Consider the following 14,081-nt stretch of genomic DNA (forward strand, 5'->3'; position numbering starts at 1 on the left):
TACTTCATATAATATGGATTTTTGTGACAGGAAAATCTTATGCATGCAACGATTAGAAAAAATTTGGTTGCCAAGTTTAAGCATCTTTTGAGTGAGGGTTTTTTATATAGTATAAAAAATTTGAAAGTTGTTGCAAGCAAAGGCGAGTACAAACCTCTCTCAAATGAGAACAAGCTTCTTTTTTTGGTTACAACTTCCCTAAAGAAATTGGAAGAAGGAATTGTTAAGATTCCAATCAATGGATTTCAATTCATAACTCAAAGTTTAATTGATTTACGCGTCAATGACAATACAATTCTATCAGGTTCTTATATCAATTTTACTATTTGTTAATCTATATTTAAAAAAAAAAATCTTTGTATTCTAATATCATTATATTTTTTGGGTGATATTTTAGATGTTGTTGGATGCTTGTGTGGTGTGGGTGATATTGAGATTGTTGGAGGTGGCTGAAAAAAAAGAGACATAAAAATTATAACAGATTAGTAAGTTTAACATAGTCATCAAAATCAAAATTATGTATATGTTTCTTATTATTTGTTTATTTTATAAATCTTTCATATTCTATCTTTATTTTTTTTAGTTTAATTAACTTTTTTTTTTCATTTATAGTTCGGTGACATCAAAAATCACTTTATGGGGAGATTTGGGGGAGATGTTTGATCGTGAGTTATACAAAAAAGATGACAAGCCCTTTATAGTGATACTCACTTCCACAACAATAAAAAAATTCCAAGGTAATAATTTTTTTGTATCTCACTAATTATAGTTTTTAAAAATTTAATGTGTATATCTTACTATTATAATCAAGTTTTTTCTTATTCAAGTTTATATTCCCAACTTTGTATATCTTATTTTGTACTCAAGTTTTGTATATATATATATCTTACTATTATACACTTGATTTGTATTTATAAAAATAATTTTATTGAATTTTACAATGACTTCATATATAGGTGAAGTCATTTTTTCTACAACAAGTGCAACCAAAATATATATTAATCTTGAAATAGATTATGTAACATCTTTAATTGAGAGATTTTCCACCACCTCCAATCGAGTGCAAGATATTGAAAGCTCCAATGTCAATAAGTTTTCTCTTGAGGAAGAGATGTTACTCAACCGCTTGAGTATTAAAGAAATATTAGAGACTAATTGGGATGATCAAGTCAAGGTAATCATTTTCCATTCTCTTTGTCTTTCTGTTACTCTTCTATTATTTATTCCTTAATGTTTCTATGTCTAATTGCAAGTATAACAATTGCATTAATTTACTTTCTTTCTAGATTTAAATTGTTCGCTGGCACAATGTTCAAAATTCACATAGGTTTCAAATGTACGAAAAGTATTTGATTTTTTTTTTTTAAGAAAAGGCTGAAAATATGTGAGTAATAATGTAGAAATAATAATGTTATAAATTATTAGGTAAAAACAGTAAAATAATTATAAAATTTAATGACATTTTATACGTGGTGCATTTTGATAATTAACTTTGATCATTGAGTTTGAACTTTTTTAAAATTAAGATTCTTTCGAAACTATAGCCATGGCCAATCCTTATTCTTTATTATATTCCTTATATGTATATGTATATATATATGTAATGACCCACTAATCTAGACTATTTGGACCATTAACGAAACTATACATAAAACTTACATTTTTACGAAAATACCATAATTTATTGAGTAACTTGCAAAATGAGAGTTATTTACAAACAAACAGAATACTAAGAAGGATTATGGGATCCCATTGTTTTTAAAACAAAACATGATTTAAAATAAAAGACATTACATAATAATGCGGAAAATACACATAAAAACCATAAAAACATAAAAGGAGACTATATCCTCGAATCGAATAACGCTCGGCCCCTTGACTCCATTCATCATCGATACACATTCTCCAAGCGTCACGAATCTTTCCGCCTTTAAACTTATTTTCCTGCACATAAACAGAAAGGAGTGAGCCTAATGCCCAGCAAGGAAAATCTAACACAAAATCATATACATAAATTCATAAGAAAACATAAAGACTTAACATAACACATATAACATACACTTATTATAATGGCCATTATTACTTGGGGTCCCATAGACTAAACAAGCTTATGCCCATGAGATTAGTGGGGTCCTACCAGCTAAATAGGCTTATGCCCACAATCTTTTTGGGGTCTTGTTAGTCAAATAGGGCATAAGCCCAAGCCTACAACATACACATCAATAACATATTCACAACAAAACATAACACATTAATAACATAAAACATATAGATAACACAAGCACATAACATATTAATTCTAGCCTATTTTCCTTACCAAAGTTACCGAGATTATGGACTGAGTTGGGATTGTTGGAACACTCCTAAAACCATAAGAAAGAGTAAGTCTAAAGAAAGGAGATGAAATGAAAGAGATGGAAAGACTAAACCATAGAAAACATACTTACCGACTTATATGCTTAAAAGCTTGGATTCCCTAACCAAAATAAGAATAAGGTTAGGGGACTGAGTAGAAGGTTTTGAGAAAGGAAATAACATAAAAATACAGAAAAGAACTAGAGTCTTGGGTTTACCTCAAAGATTGCAAGACCAATCTAACATCCACCGAAATACTATAGCACTCACTTCCCAAAGTGTTTGATAAGCTTATGATGTTTAAGCTTATAGTTTTTCCCCAAACCAAGTGTTTACACTCTCACACTCACTTAACACTAGCAGCCTCTGAACTTAGAGCAAATGGTGAATAATGGCTGGGTACTAGGTCCTATTTATAGAGTTTGGGAATGAAAATATCTTGATTTTACTTGAATAAAAATAATGGCTTTTTAAGTGAAAATCATTTGAATAATCGTTCAGCAGAGGCTGAAGACTCGTTCAAAAGATGCTGGACTGTTGAAGGAGTTTGAATGGCTGAAGGGAAAAGAATTCAAATGTATTTGAAAACATGCTGGTGGAGGCGATATATCGCCCCCTATAGGCGATATATCGCCTGGACCTTTGTTCCCGAGGCGACCGTGCATCGATTCGTGTTTTCCGTATCTACGTGCTGCGACATATCGCCCCCTATAGCTGCGATATATCGGCATACGCTGAATATTTAAACACGAATTTACACATTTTTAGCTAAGTTTGAATGGATTAAACAGCCTTGACTAAGCCCTCAACGTACTCAAGGCTGCTGACTGACCCTATAACATTCAAATTTTACCCTTATTTAATTTAATCCTAAAAAATACTTAATCCTTAATTACCATTCATAACATGTGCTTAAAATCCTATTGGTTGATGTCTAAACCTTATAATATAATAACATTATCCTTAATATCAGTCACATTAATCAAACCTTAGGTTATACTTAATATTCTTAAACTATAGGTTAAACTTAGAAAATCTATAAGTACTACTATGAGTGTCCAAATAACTCCCGGTCTGAACCAAAAATCCAAAGTAACAATGATAACACTAAACATACTATAATACTACTAAACAATTAGCTAAGTAAAGTTCTTGGACTCTACAATTCTCCCCTACTAAAAAGAATTTCGTCCTCGAAATTTACTTACCAAATAACTCCGGATACCGGCTCTGCATGTCCTCTTCCAACTCCCACGTTGCCTCGCGTTCAGAACTATTGCTCCATAGGACTTTAACTATAGGAAAGCTCTTGGACCATAACTGCTTCATCCCCCTATCTAGGATGCTAACCGGTCGTTCCTCGTAACTTAAGTCTTTCTGGAGCGCTATGGTGTCGTACTTGAGGACGTGAGATGGGTCTGACACATACTTGCGTAACATCGAGATGTGGAAGATGTTGTGACTATCGGCTAGTGCTGGCGGTAGGGCTAGTCTATACGCAACTGGTCCCACTTTGTCCAATATCTCAAAAGGACCTATGAATCGGGGACTGAGCTTGCCTTTCTTCCCGAATCGCTTGACACCCTTCATAGGAGATATCTTCAGGAAGACTTGATCTCCAACTTGGAACTCCACATCGCGTCGCTTGGTATCTGCATAGCTTTTTTGTCGGCTTTGAGCAGTAAGCATACGCTGTCTAATAAGCGTTACTGCTTCTTGTGCTTGTCTAACAGCTTCGGGCCCTAGAAGCTGCCTTTCTCCTACCTCGTCCCAGTGCAACGGTGATCGGCACCTTCTTCCATATAGCAACTCATAAGGTGCCATCTCGATCGTCGACTGGTAGCTGTTGTTGTACGAGAACTCGATCAGCGGCAAGTACTTGTTCCACGATCCTCCAAAGTCAAGTACACATGCGCGTAGCATATCCTCTAAAATCTGAATCGTACGCTCGGACTGCCCATCTGTCTGAGGATGGAAAGCTGTACTAAGACTTAACTTAGTACCCATGGCTTGCTGTAAGCTTCTCCAAAATCTTGACGTAAACACTGATCCTCTATCTGATACTATCGTCTTGGGGATTCCATGCAATCGTACAATCTCTTGGATGTAGATGTCTGCATATTGGTCTGCCGTATAAGAAGTCTTAACAGGAAGAAAATGAGCCGACTTGGTTAGTCTATCTATGACTATCCAAGCAGAATCATGCTGCTTATTTGTCTTTGGCAGACCCGTCACGAAGTCCATGGCTATATCGTCCCACTTCCACTTCGGTATACTAAGCGGTTGCAATAATCCTGCAGGCCGCTGATGCTCCGCCTTCACTTGCTGGCATACCAGACACTTAGATACATACTCCGCTATGTCCTTCTTCATCCCTGGCCACCAATAGACTGCTTTGATGTCATGAGTCATCTTGGTAGACCCTGGATGAACCGAGTATGGGGTGTTGTGCACTTCTTCTAGGATCGTCTTCTTAATACTCTGATCGTCTGGCACGCATACCCGATCCTTATATCTCAATAAACCTTGACTGGATATTGAGAAATCTGTAGTCTTGCCTTCTCTGACTGCATTCATGTGCGTTGCTAGCGAATCATCATGTCTCTGACCATTCCGTATGTCTTCTAGCAGATTCGATTGGATAGACAAGTTAGCCAGCTTGCCTACAACCACTTCTATTACGGCATTGATAAGCTCCTGCTGTAGTGGCTTTTCTATTCCGGATAAGGCTGCTAAGTTCCCATAACATTTTCGGCTAAGTGCATCGGCAACTACGTTTGCCTTCCCCGGGTGGTATAGGATTTCGTAGTCGTAATCCTTTACTAACTCTAACCACCTGCGCTGCCTCATGTTAAGCTCCTTCTGAGTAAAGAAGTATTTTAAACTTTTGTGGTCCGTATAAATCTCGCACCGTTCTCCGTAAAGATAATGGTGCCAGATTTTTAACGCAAAGACCACCGCTGCCAACTCCATATCGTGAGTTGGATAGCGTTGTTCATACTCCTTTAACTGACGTGAGGCGTAGGCTATCACCTTGTCATTTTGCATCAGTACGCATCCCAATCCTAACTTTGATGCATCACAGTAGACAACGAACTTGTCATTGGGTGTTGGGACACTAAGTACTGGGGTTGAGCAAAGCTTATCCTTAAGCAACTGGAAGCTTTCCTCACACTTATCATTCCAGTTAAACTTTTGTTGCTTCCGGGTCAGGTTGGTGAGTGGAGTGGCTATTTTAGAAAAGCCCTCTACAAACTTTCTATAGTAACCTGCTAGCCCTAAGAAGCTTCTTACTTCCAACGCGTTCTTTGGTCTAGGCCAATCTTTCACGGCCTCTACCTTCGATGGATCTACTGCAACTCTGTCTTTCGATATGATGTGCCCGAGGAACGCCACTTGTGAGAGCCAAAACTCGCATTTCTTGAACTTCGCGTAGAGTTGGTGCTCCTTCAATCGCGTCAAAATCATCCTCAAGTGTTCCTCGTGCTCCCCTTCATCCTTGGAGTAAATTAAAATGTCGTCGATGAACACAACGACGAATTTATCCAAGTAGTCCTTGAAGACCCTATTCATTAAGTCCATAAACGCGGCTGGCGCATTAGTAAGACCAAAAGACATAACCAAGAACTCGTAATGTCCATAACGAGTCCTAAAGGCTGTCTTAGGGATATCTTCTCCCTTTACCTTGAGCTGATGATACCCGGACCGTAGATCGATCTTAGAAAATACAGTTGCGCCTCGGAGTTGATCAAACAAATCATCAATCCGAGGTAGCGGGTATTTGTTCTTAATTGTTACTTTATTCAGCTCTCGGTAGTCTATGCACATGCGCATACTTCCGTCCTTCTTCTTCACGAATAGTACCGGAGCCCCCCATGGTGAATGGCTTGGCCTAATGAAACCCAAGTCTAGGAGTTCTTGTAGCTGCGTCTTTAACTCCTTGAGTTCCGTAGGTGCCATCCGGTATGGTGCCTTAGAGATAGGCTCGGTGCCTGGTACTAATTCTATCGTGAAGTCTATTTCTCTAGTTGGCGGCAATCCTGGCAAGTCATCGGGAAATACTTCTGGAAATTCTTGTATGACTCGAACATCTCCAACTTTGAGTGATGTCTCCTTCTCCACATTCGTGATGTTGGCTAAGAATGCTTGACATCCTTTCTCCATCATTCTCTGAGCTTTGAGAGATGACACTAACGGTGTGCGTAGTCTTGAAGCTTGTCCCATGAAGCACAGTTTCTGGCCGTCAGGAGTATCGAATGTCACCTTCTTGCGTCTGCAGTCGATCGTTGCGCCATGTCGTGCTAGCCAATCCATGCCTAGTATGACGTCGAAGTCTTTGATCACCAGCTCTATCAGGTCTCCTTCTAGTTCCTTGTCCTCAATCTTGATTGGTACGCCTCGTACAATTCGTGATGATAGAACTACTTTGCCCGAAGGCAACTCGGTTGCAAACCTAGTTCTAAATCTTTCACTAAGTTTGTCTAGTTTATCTATCATTCCTAACGAAATATACGAATGAGTGGCTCCCGAATCAAATAATACATGATATAATTTATTGAGGATGGAAACCTGACCTGTGACCACCTTGTTGCTAGCATCCGCCTCTCCTTGGGTTAAAGCAAAAACCCGAGCAGGAACCATCTTTTCGTCCTTCTTTCCTTCCGGCTTTTGCTGAGGACAATCTTTCTTGCGATGCCCCTCTTGACCACAATTGAAACACTCCTTGGTGTTGGCACGGCATTCTCCGGGGTGCTTCTTCTGACATTTGGCACAGGACGGGTATTCCACGTAGTTTGACTTATTTCCCCCATTATTTGGTCGTGCCCTTTTATTGTTGTCGACTTGCTTGTTGTCAGGATGCCTTCTCTTATGTCTGTTACCGTTGTTGTTGGACTGATTGTTGCCGCTATTGCTAGACTGAATGTTGTTCCGACTGGCCTGAGGTTGGCTCTGCTGTCTGGGTTCAGGCTTGCTGGCTTCTTCTTTGCTCACGTTGGCCTGCAACCTTTCTACTTCAATTGCCGTCTCAAGAACATCGGCATATGAAGTGTTTCCCGGGTTCGCTAGTTTAACCCCCATCTCGATCTTCGGGCGAAGTCCTCTAACAAACTTGTTCACCCTTAGATAGTCGGTTGGAACCAACTCTGCTGCGAACTTGGCTAAGCGATCGAACTGACGAGCATATTCCGCCACTGTTAAATTCCCTTGCTTCAGATTGGTGAACTCCTCAACTCTCGTAGCAAGCACTGCTGAATTGTAGTACTTCTTGTGGAAGAGCTCCACAAATCGGGTCCACGTCATAGTGGCAACATCGTGGGATTGCTGGACCAAATCCCACCATATCCTGGCATCTTTCTTGAGTAAAGATGAGACGCAGGATATGTGGTCAGCATTATTGAGGTTCATGTGGGCTAGGATCGGCTCCACATTCCTTAGCCATTCTTCTGCTTCAAAGGGGTCCGTAGTCCCTTCGAAGTTCGGAGCGTGCTGCTTGCGGAACCTTTCGTACACTGGCTCCATGTGCTGAACAGGATAAGGAGCATAGTTCGTCATAGGCCATCCCCCATACGGACCAACTTGTTGGGGTGCTGGGGCCATTGGCTGTGGCTGCGGCTGCGGCTGCGGCTGTGGCGGAGGCTGAGGCTGAGATTGAGCCTGTTGGCGTTGTTGCTGCAGAAGTTCCTCGACTTGCTGTCGTAGTCTGGCAATCTCTGCAGTGTTGTCAGCTGGCTGTGCCGGTGCGTTGCGGCGAGCAGTAACACGCACTCTCCTTCGGCGAACGGTAGGGACCGCATTGGTCGCTGGAACATCGTTGGAGGCGTTCCCGTTGGTGCGAGCAGATCTTCGGAGAGACATCGTAGCAGAGTTCTAACAGTTGAAAGAAACATGTTAGAACTTTTCCTAATAGGCTCTAAGGCAAAAACTTATTCTAAACAAACATATCTCGGACCTATTTATTATGACTTATTATGAAAAATTATATAGGTCTTTATTTATTATTAGAGCGGGTTTCTATACTTAGAAAAACAAGTCATCTTTATTTTCTAAGTGTGTTTCTAATAATCCTATATGACTTAATTCTCAGGCTCGAAACTTATCTTTGTTCCAAAGTTAACCATATTGAGGGAGGGCTGGGATCAGTAAAATCGTTCCCACTACTAAGGCCCCCTAACTCTCAATAAGGAAACCAGGTTCATTGATTTGTATCCACCCTCACCGAACTCAGTCATTATTCATTTTATTTATTATTTATTATGATTGTGAAAAAAAGAATCAAACTTACACATGATATTCAAATAGCATGTTTATTCATTTGGAAAACAATTTCACTTATTACAATCATAACATAAAAGTAAATAAAACAAACATTTAAAAACTTCTAATCTAAAAATTGGGATCTTCTACATCCGATCCGTCATCTAACATATCATCATCTATTGCCTCAAAGTCATCATTATCATGAGCATCAAAATGCCCTCTAGGAAGGTTTGTGAGAATCCTATTCTTTTGCTCCTTGGTGAATTGAAATTCAAATTTTGCGGTGAACCTAACTAAGAGGAAATAGTATCTCATTGCTAATGGTGATTCATCCTCATCATTCATTTCTTCCCATATTTCTTCTAAGGCTGCTATTACAGGATGGAAATCTTTAAACAACCTAATCACTAATACATATTGTTCTGTTGATCTTAGCATTATTTGTTTATCCTCTTGAAGGCCACCTATCGCTTGGTGAAACAAAAGCAACCTTCGAGTAATCCTTTCTAGGGCTCCTACGGTGTTTCTTGGCTCCCTTATTCTTTTTAAGGCCTTAATGGCTCGGATATCTTGGTAGGTTAAAGCTCCATTCATTTTTTTTTTAACTGAAACATAAACACTAAAGTTAGCTATATACATAAGTAAAGTAACTTGTAACTTAAACACTTACTTGGCGGTCCGATTCGGAGCTTTGAGCATGTGTATCGAGGAGAACTTCATTCGAAGGAACCGTATGCTCTGATACCAACTGTAATGACCCACTAATCTAGACTATTTGGACCATTAACGAAACTATACATAAAACTTACATTTTTACGAAAATACCATAATTTATTGAGTAACTTGCAAAATGAGAGTTATTTACAAACAAACAGAATACTAAGAAGGATTATGGGATCCCATTGTTTTTAAAACAAAACATGATTTAAAATAAAAGACATTACATAATAATGCGGAAAATACACATAAAAACCATAAAAACATAAAAGGAGACTATATCCTCGAATCGAATAACGCTCGGCCCCTTGACTCCATTCATCATCGATACACATTCTCCAAGCGTCACGAATCTTTCCGCCTTTAAACTTATTTTCCTGCACATAAACAGAAAGGAGTGAGCCTAATGCCCAGCAAGGAAAATCTAACACAAAATCATATACATAAATTCATAAGAAAACATAAAGACTTAACATAACACTTATAACATACACTTATTATAATGGCCATTATTACTTGGGGTCCCATAGACTAAACAAGCTTATGCCCATGAGATTAGTGGGGTCCTACCAGCTAAATAGGCTTATGCCCACAATCTTTTTGGGGTCTTGTTAGTCAAATAGGGCATAAGCCCAAGCCTACAACATACACATCAATAACATATTCACAACAAAACATAACACATTAATAACATAAAACATATAGATAACACAAGCACATAACATATTAATTCTAGCCTATTTTCCTTACCAAAGTTACCGAGATTATGGACTGAGTTGGGATTGTTGGAACACTCCTAAAACCATAAGAAAGAGTAAGTCTAAAGAAAGGAGATGAAATGAAAGAGATGGAAAGACTAAACCATAGAAAACATACTTACCGACTTATATGCTTAAAAGCTTGGATTCCCTAACCAAAATAAGAATAAGGTTAGGGGACTGAGTAGAAGGTTTTGAGAAAGGAAATAACATAAAAATACAGAAAAGAACTAGAGTCTTGGGTTTACCTCAAAGATTGCAAGACCAATCTAACATCCACCGAAATACTATAGCACTCACTTCCCAAAGTGTTTGATAAGCTTATGATGTTTAAGCTTATAGTTTTTCCCCAAACCAAGTGTTTACACTCTCACACTCACTTAACACTAGCAGCCTCTGAACTTAGAGCAAATGGTGAATAATGGCTGGGTACTAGGTCCTATTTATAGAGTTTGGGAATGAAAATATCTTGATTTTACTTGAATAAAAATAATGGCTTTTTAAGTGAAAATCATTTGAATAATCGTTCAGCAGAGGCTGAAGACTCGTTCAAAAGATGCTGGACTGTTGAAGGAGTTTGAATGGCTGAAGGGAAAAGAATTCAAATGTATTTGAAAACATGCTGGTGGAGGCGATATATCGCCCCCTATAGGCGATATATCGCCTGGACCTTTGTTCCCGAGGCGACCGTGCATCGATTCGTGTTTTCCGTATCTACGTGCTGCGACATATCGCCCCCTATAGCTGCGATATATCGGCATACGCTGAATATTTAAACACGAATTTACACATTTTTAGCTAAGTTTGAATGGATTAAACAGCCTTGACTAAGCCCTCAACGTACTCAAGGCTGCTGACTGACCCTATAACATTCAAATTTTACCCTTATTTAATTTAATCCTCAAAAATACTTAATCCTTAATTACCATTCATAACATGTGCTTAAAATCCTATTGGTTGATGTCTAAACCTTATAATATAATAACATAATCCTTAATATCAGTCACATTAATTAAACCTTAGGTTATACTTAATATTCTTAAACTATAGGTTAAACTTAGAAAATCTATAAGTACTACTATGAGTGTCCAAATAACTCCCGGTCTGAACCAAAAATCCAAAGTAACAATGATAACACTAAACATACTATAATACTACTAAACAATTAGCTAAGTAAAGTTCTTGGACTCTACAATATATCCACTGAATGAGTCATATATATATATATTGGTTTGATCATTGGGGTGATACAACAGAACAAACGGATCATACAAATAAAAAGGAACAATAATGAACAAATTATATATATAAAACTAAGTTTGATCCCCAAAGTTGATCGTTTTGATGAAATCGGTGCTAGCTTTATATATATATAAATAACTTGGAAATAACTTGGAAATAACATGTGAAATTCTAACTTAGAAATAACTTTCCTTAAGTTGAAATTCTAGAAGTTTCATGTCTATACATAAGAAAAACATGTGATTATCAAATTTAGACATATATTTTGGTATGGAGAGTAAAATTAATTTGAATTCAGTTATTCCATTCTCTTTGTCTTTGTGTTAATGTTCTATTATTTATTCCTTAATGTTTCTATGTCTAATTGTAGGAGTGCATTACTACAATAAGGTGCAAAATTATTGGTATAGACAACACTTTTGGATGGTATTATATATCATGCAAAACATGCTTAAAAAAAATCATACCTTCAAATGGTGTCTACATGTGCGGCACTTGCAAAAAAATATGTGACTTCCCTCTTGTGATGTAAGAACGATAATGTTGGTGTTTTAAAAAAATATTAAAAAAACTTTGATTATTTTATTAGATCAATTCTAACTTTTATTTTTGTCTAATGTAGGTACAAAATACATATAAGAGTCATGGATAAAACTGGAGAAACAACTTTTGTCTTATTTAATGTTGTAGCTGAAAAATTACTTGATACATCTGCGCACAAGTTATTCAATAGGTTATCTTCAAACAATAATAATATTCCTACAGAGATTGAAACTCTTTGTGGAAAAGATTTTGTTTATAAGTTAAGATTGAACGAATATAACTTGAAAGAGGGTCTTGAAAATTTTACCGTATCTAAGATTTTTGTGCCTGATGAGAAATTAGAGCGAGACCATGAATTAAAGAAGGCAAGGAAGGTACTTTTCAAAAATTCAAGGTCTAATTTTGTGTGTGATATATGTAATTTAAATAAATACATTTATTTATTTGTTTTGTAGGAAAAAGTTGCTGGAAATGATGGAGATGAGAAACTAAGGGTAAGGAAAGAAAATCATTCTCAAGATGTGGTAAATTCATTAACTCTCATTTCTAAGTTGATATTCTTTATTATAAAATGAATATGATTAGTATACAAATTTTTTTTCTTCTAAAAATTACATTTCAGGGTTATCATGATTTGGAGGATTCTATGGAAGACTATGATCTCACAATTCAAAGTAGAAAGAGAAAAAAACATATTGTAGTTGATGATGAAGATGATGATTAAGTTGATGATGGAGATGATGATTAAGTCAATTCTGAAGATGTGTTTAGTATTTTGACGAACTATCTTTAAATAAAAAAAAGACATTAAATTAAATTAAACACACATGCTTAAATTAATGTCTTAGTATGGTGTAACATGATATTTCTTATTTCTTATTAATATATATTTTTATTTAGAATTATTATTGCATTGACTACAATTTATTTCATTACCTATTTTCAAAACAATCCATAAAAAAAATATTAAGAACCATTTATTAAATAAAAATAATAATAATGTGATCAAGTCCATTAGACTTAATAAATCACATAATCCATTAGTAATGGACTTTTAGTCGACTAACAGTATTTGTCAACAAATCATTCTCAATAAAATTCTTATTAACTATATCATTTTTATATAATAATAACAATAATAATAATAATTGTAATTGTAATCAATTCTAATTTTACTTCTTAACTTATTAATTATTAAAAATAACTTAATAATCTTTAAATATTAACTCATTAATCACAAAGCGGTTACATATGCATATAGGTTGTGTAGTTGTAGTATATGAGACAACAATAATAATAATAATAATAATAATAATAATAATAATAATATCAATAATCATGTTATTCTGCTACAATCTTAAAACTTGAAGAAAGTTTTTGAAATAAAAGTCTCACTAATATCAATCTTATTATTTAATACTTTATAGCACAAACTTCCTTTTAGAATTACAACTCATGTTTCTTACGTTGTTATTATTATTATTATTATTATTATTATTAGTTAAAGTTTTATATAATATAGGTTTTTTTAAGTTATTATCATTATAATAGTTAAAGTTTTGTACAAATTTATTAGGTTATTGTTATTGCTATTGTTATTATTATTATTACATAAATACAAACAGAAAAATAATTTTATAAAATGACGTTAATAATTTTATTATTGTTTGTGAAGTGTGGTTCTATCATGATGAACATACACACATTTATATGTATGCTATTATTATTAGTTAAAATTTAAAATTTAATAGAAATAAATACTATTCTATTAAACACACTTATAACGTTTAAATTACATGTATGAATCAATAGAAAATAAATAAAATTAAAAAAAAAGATTAAACCAAGAATTTAATTTGATATTCTTATAACTTTAATACAATACAACACAATAAATACAATAAAGATTAAATAAAAAGAGTTATACACAATTAATACAATAAATACATAAAATGTAATAATTAAGAAAATAAGACTAAAAACTAAATAGCATATTCTAAATATAACAGTTTTAAACATAATAAATTTTTTTAATTATTTTTTAGTTTATTTTAATTATTTTTCATTATTATTTTTTATAAAATAATAAATATATATTATTTATATAAATATATACATATCCAACACTCATCTTAAAACCAATCAATGTCAAATGAATTTTACATAACGGTAGAATTAATTAATATAAAAGTGTGACAAATTGACTAA

General features: G+C 35.2%; 1 protein-coding gene across 1 annotated transcript; it reads left to right on the forward strand.

Annotated features, from left to right (window-relative positions):
• The first annotated feature begins 940 nt into the window (after positions 1-940).
• LOC133795658 (uncharacterized) lies at positions 941-12,597 on the forward strand. The gene is made up of 5 exons (XM_062233112.1): positions 941-1,174; positions 11,701-11,756; positions 11,953-12,247; positions 12,329-12,397; positions 12,496-12,597. Exons 1-5 carry the CDS (start codon positions 941-943, stop codon positions 12,595-12,597), a joined length of 756 nt encoding a protein of 251 aa, XP_062089096.1.
• Positions 12,598-14,081: the final 1,484 nt, after the last annotated feature.

This window comes from Humulus lupulus, chromosome 8, assembly GCF_963169125.1.
Source record: "Humulus lupulus chromosome 8, drHumLupu1.1, whole genome shotgun sequence".
NCBI lineage: Eukaryota > Viridiplantae > Streptophyta > Magnoliopsida > Rosales > Cannabaceae > Humulus > Humulus lupulus.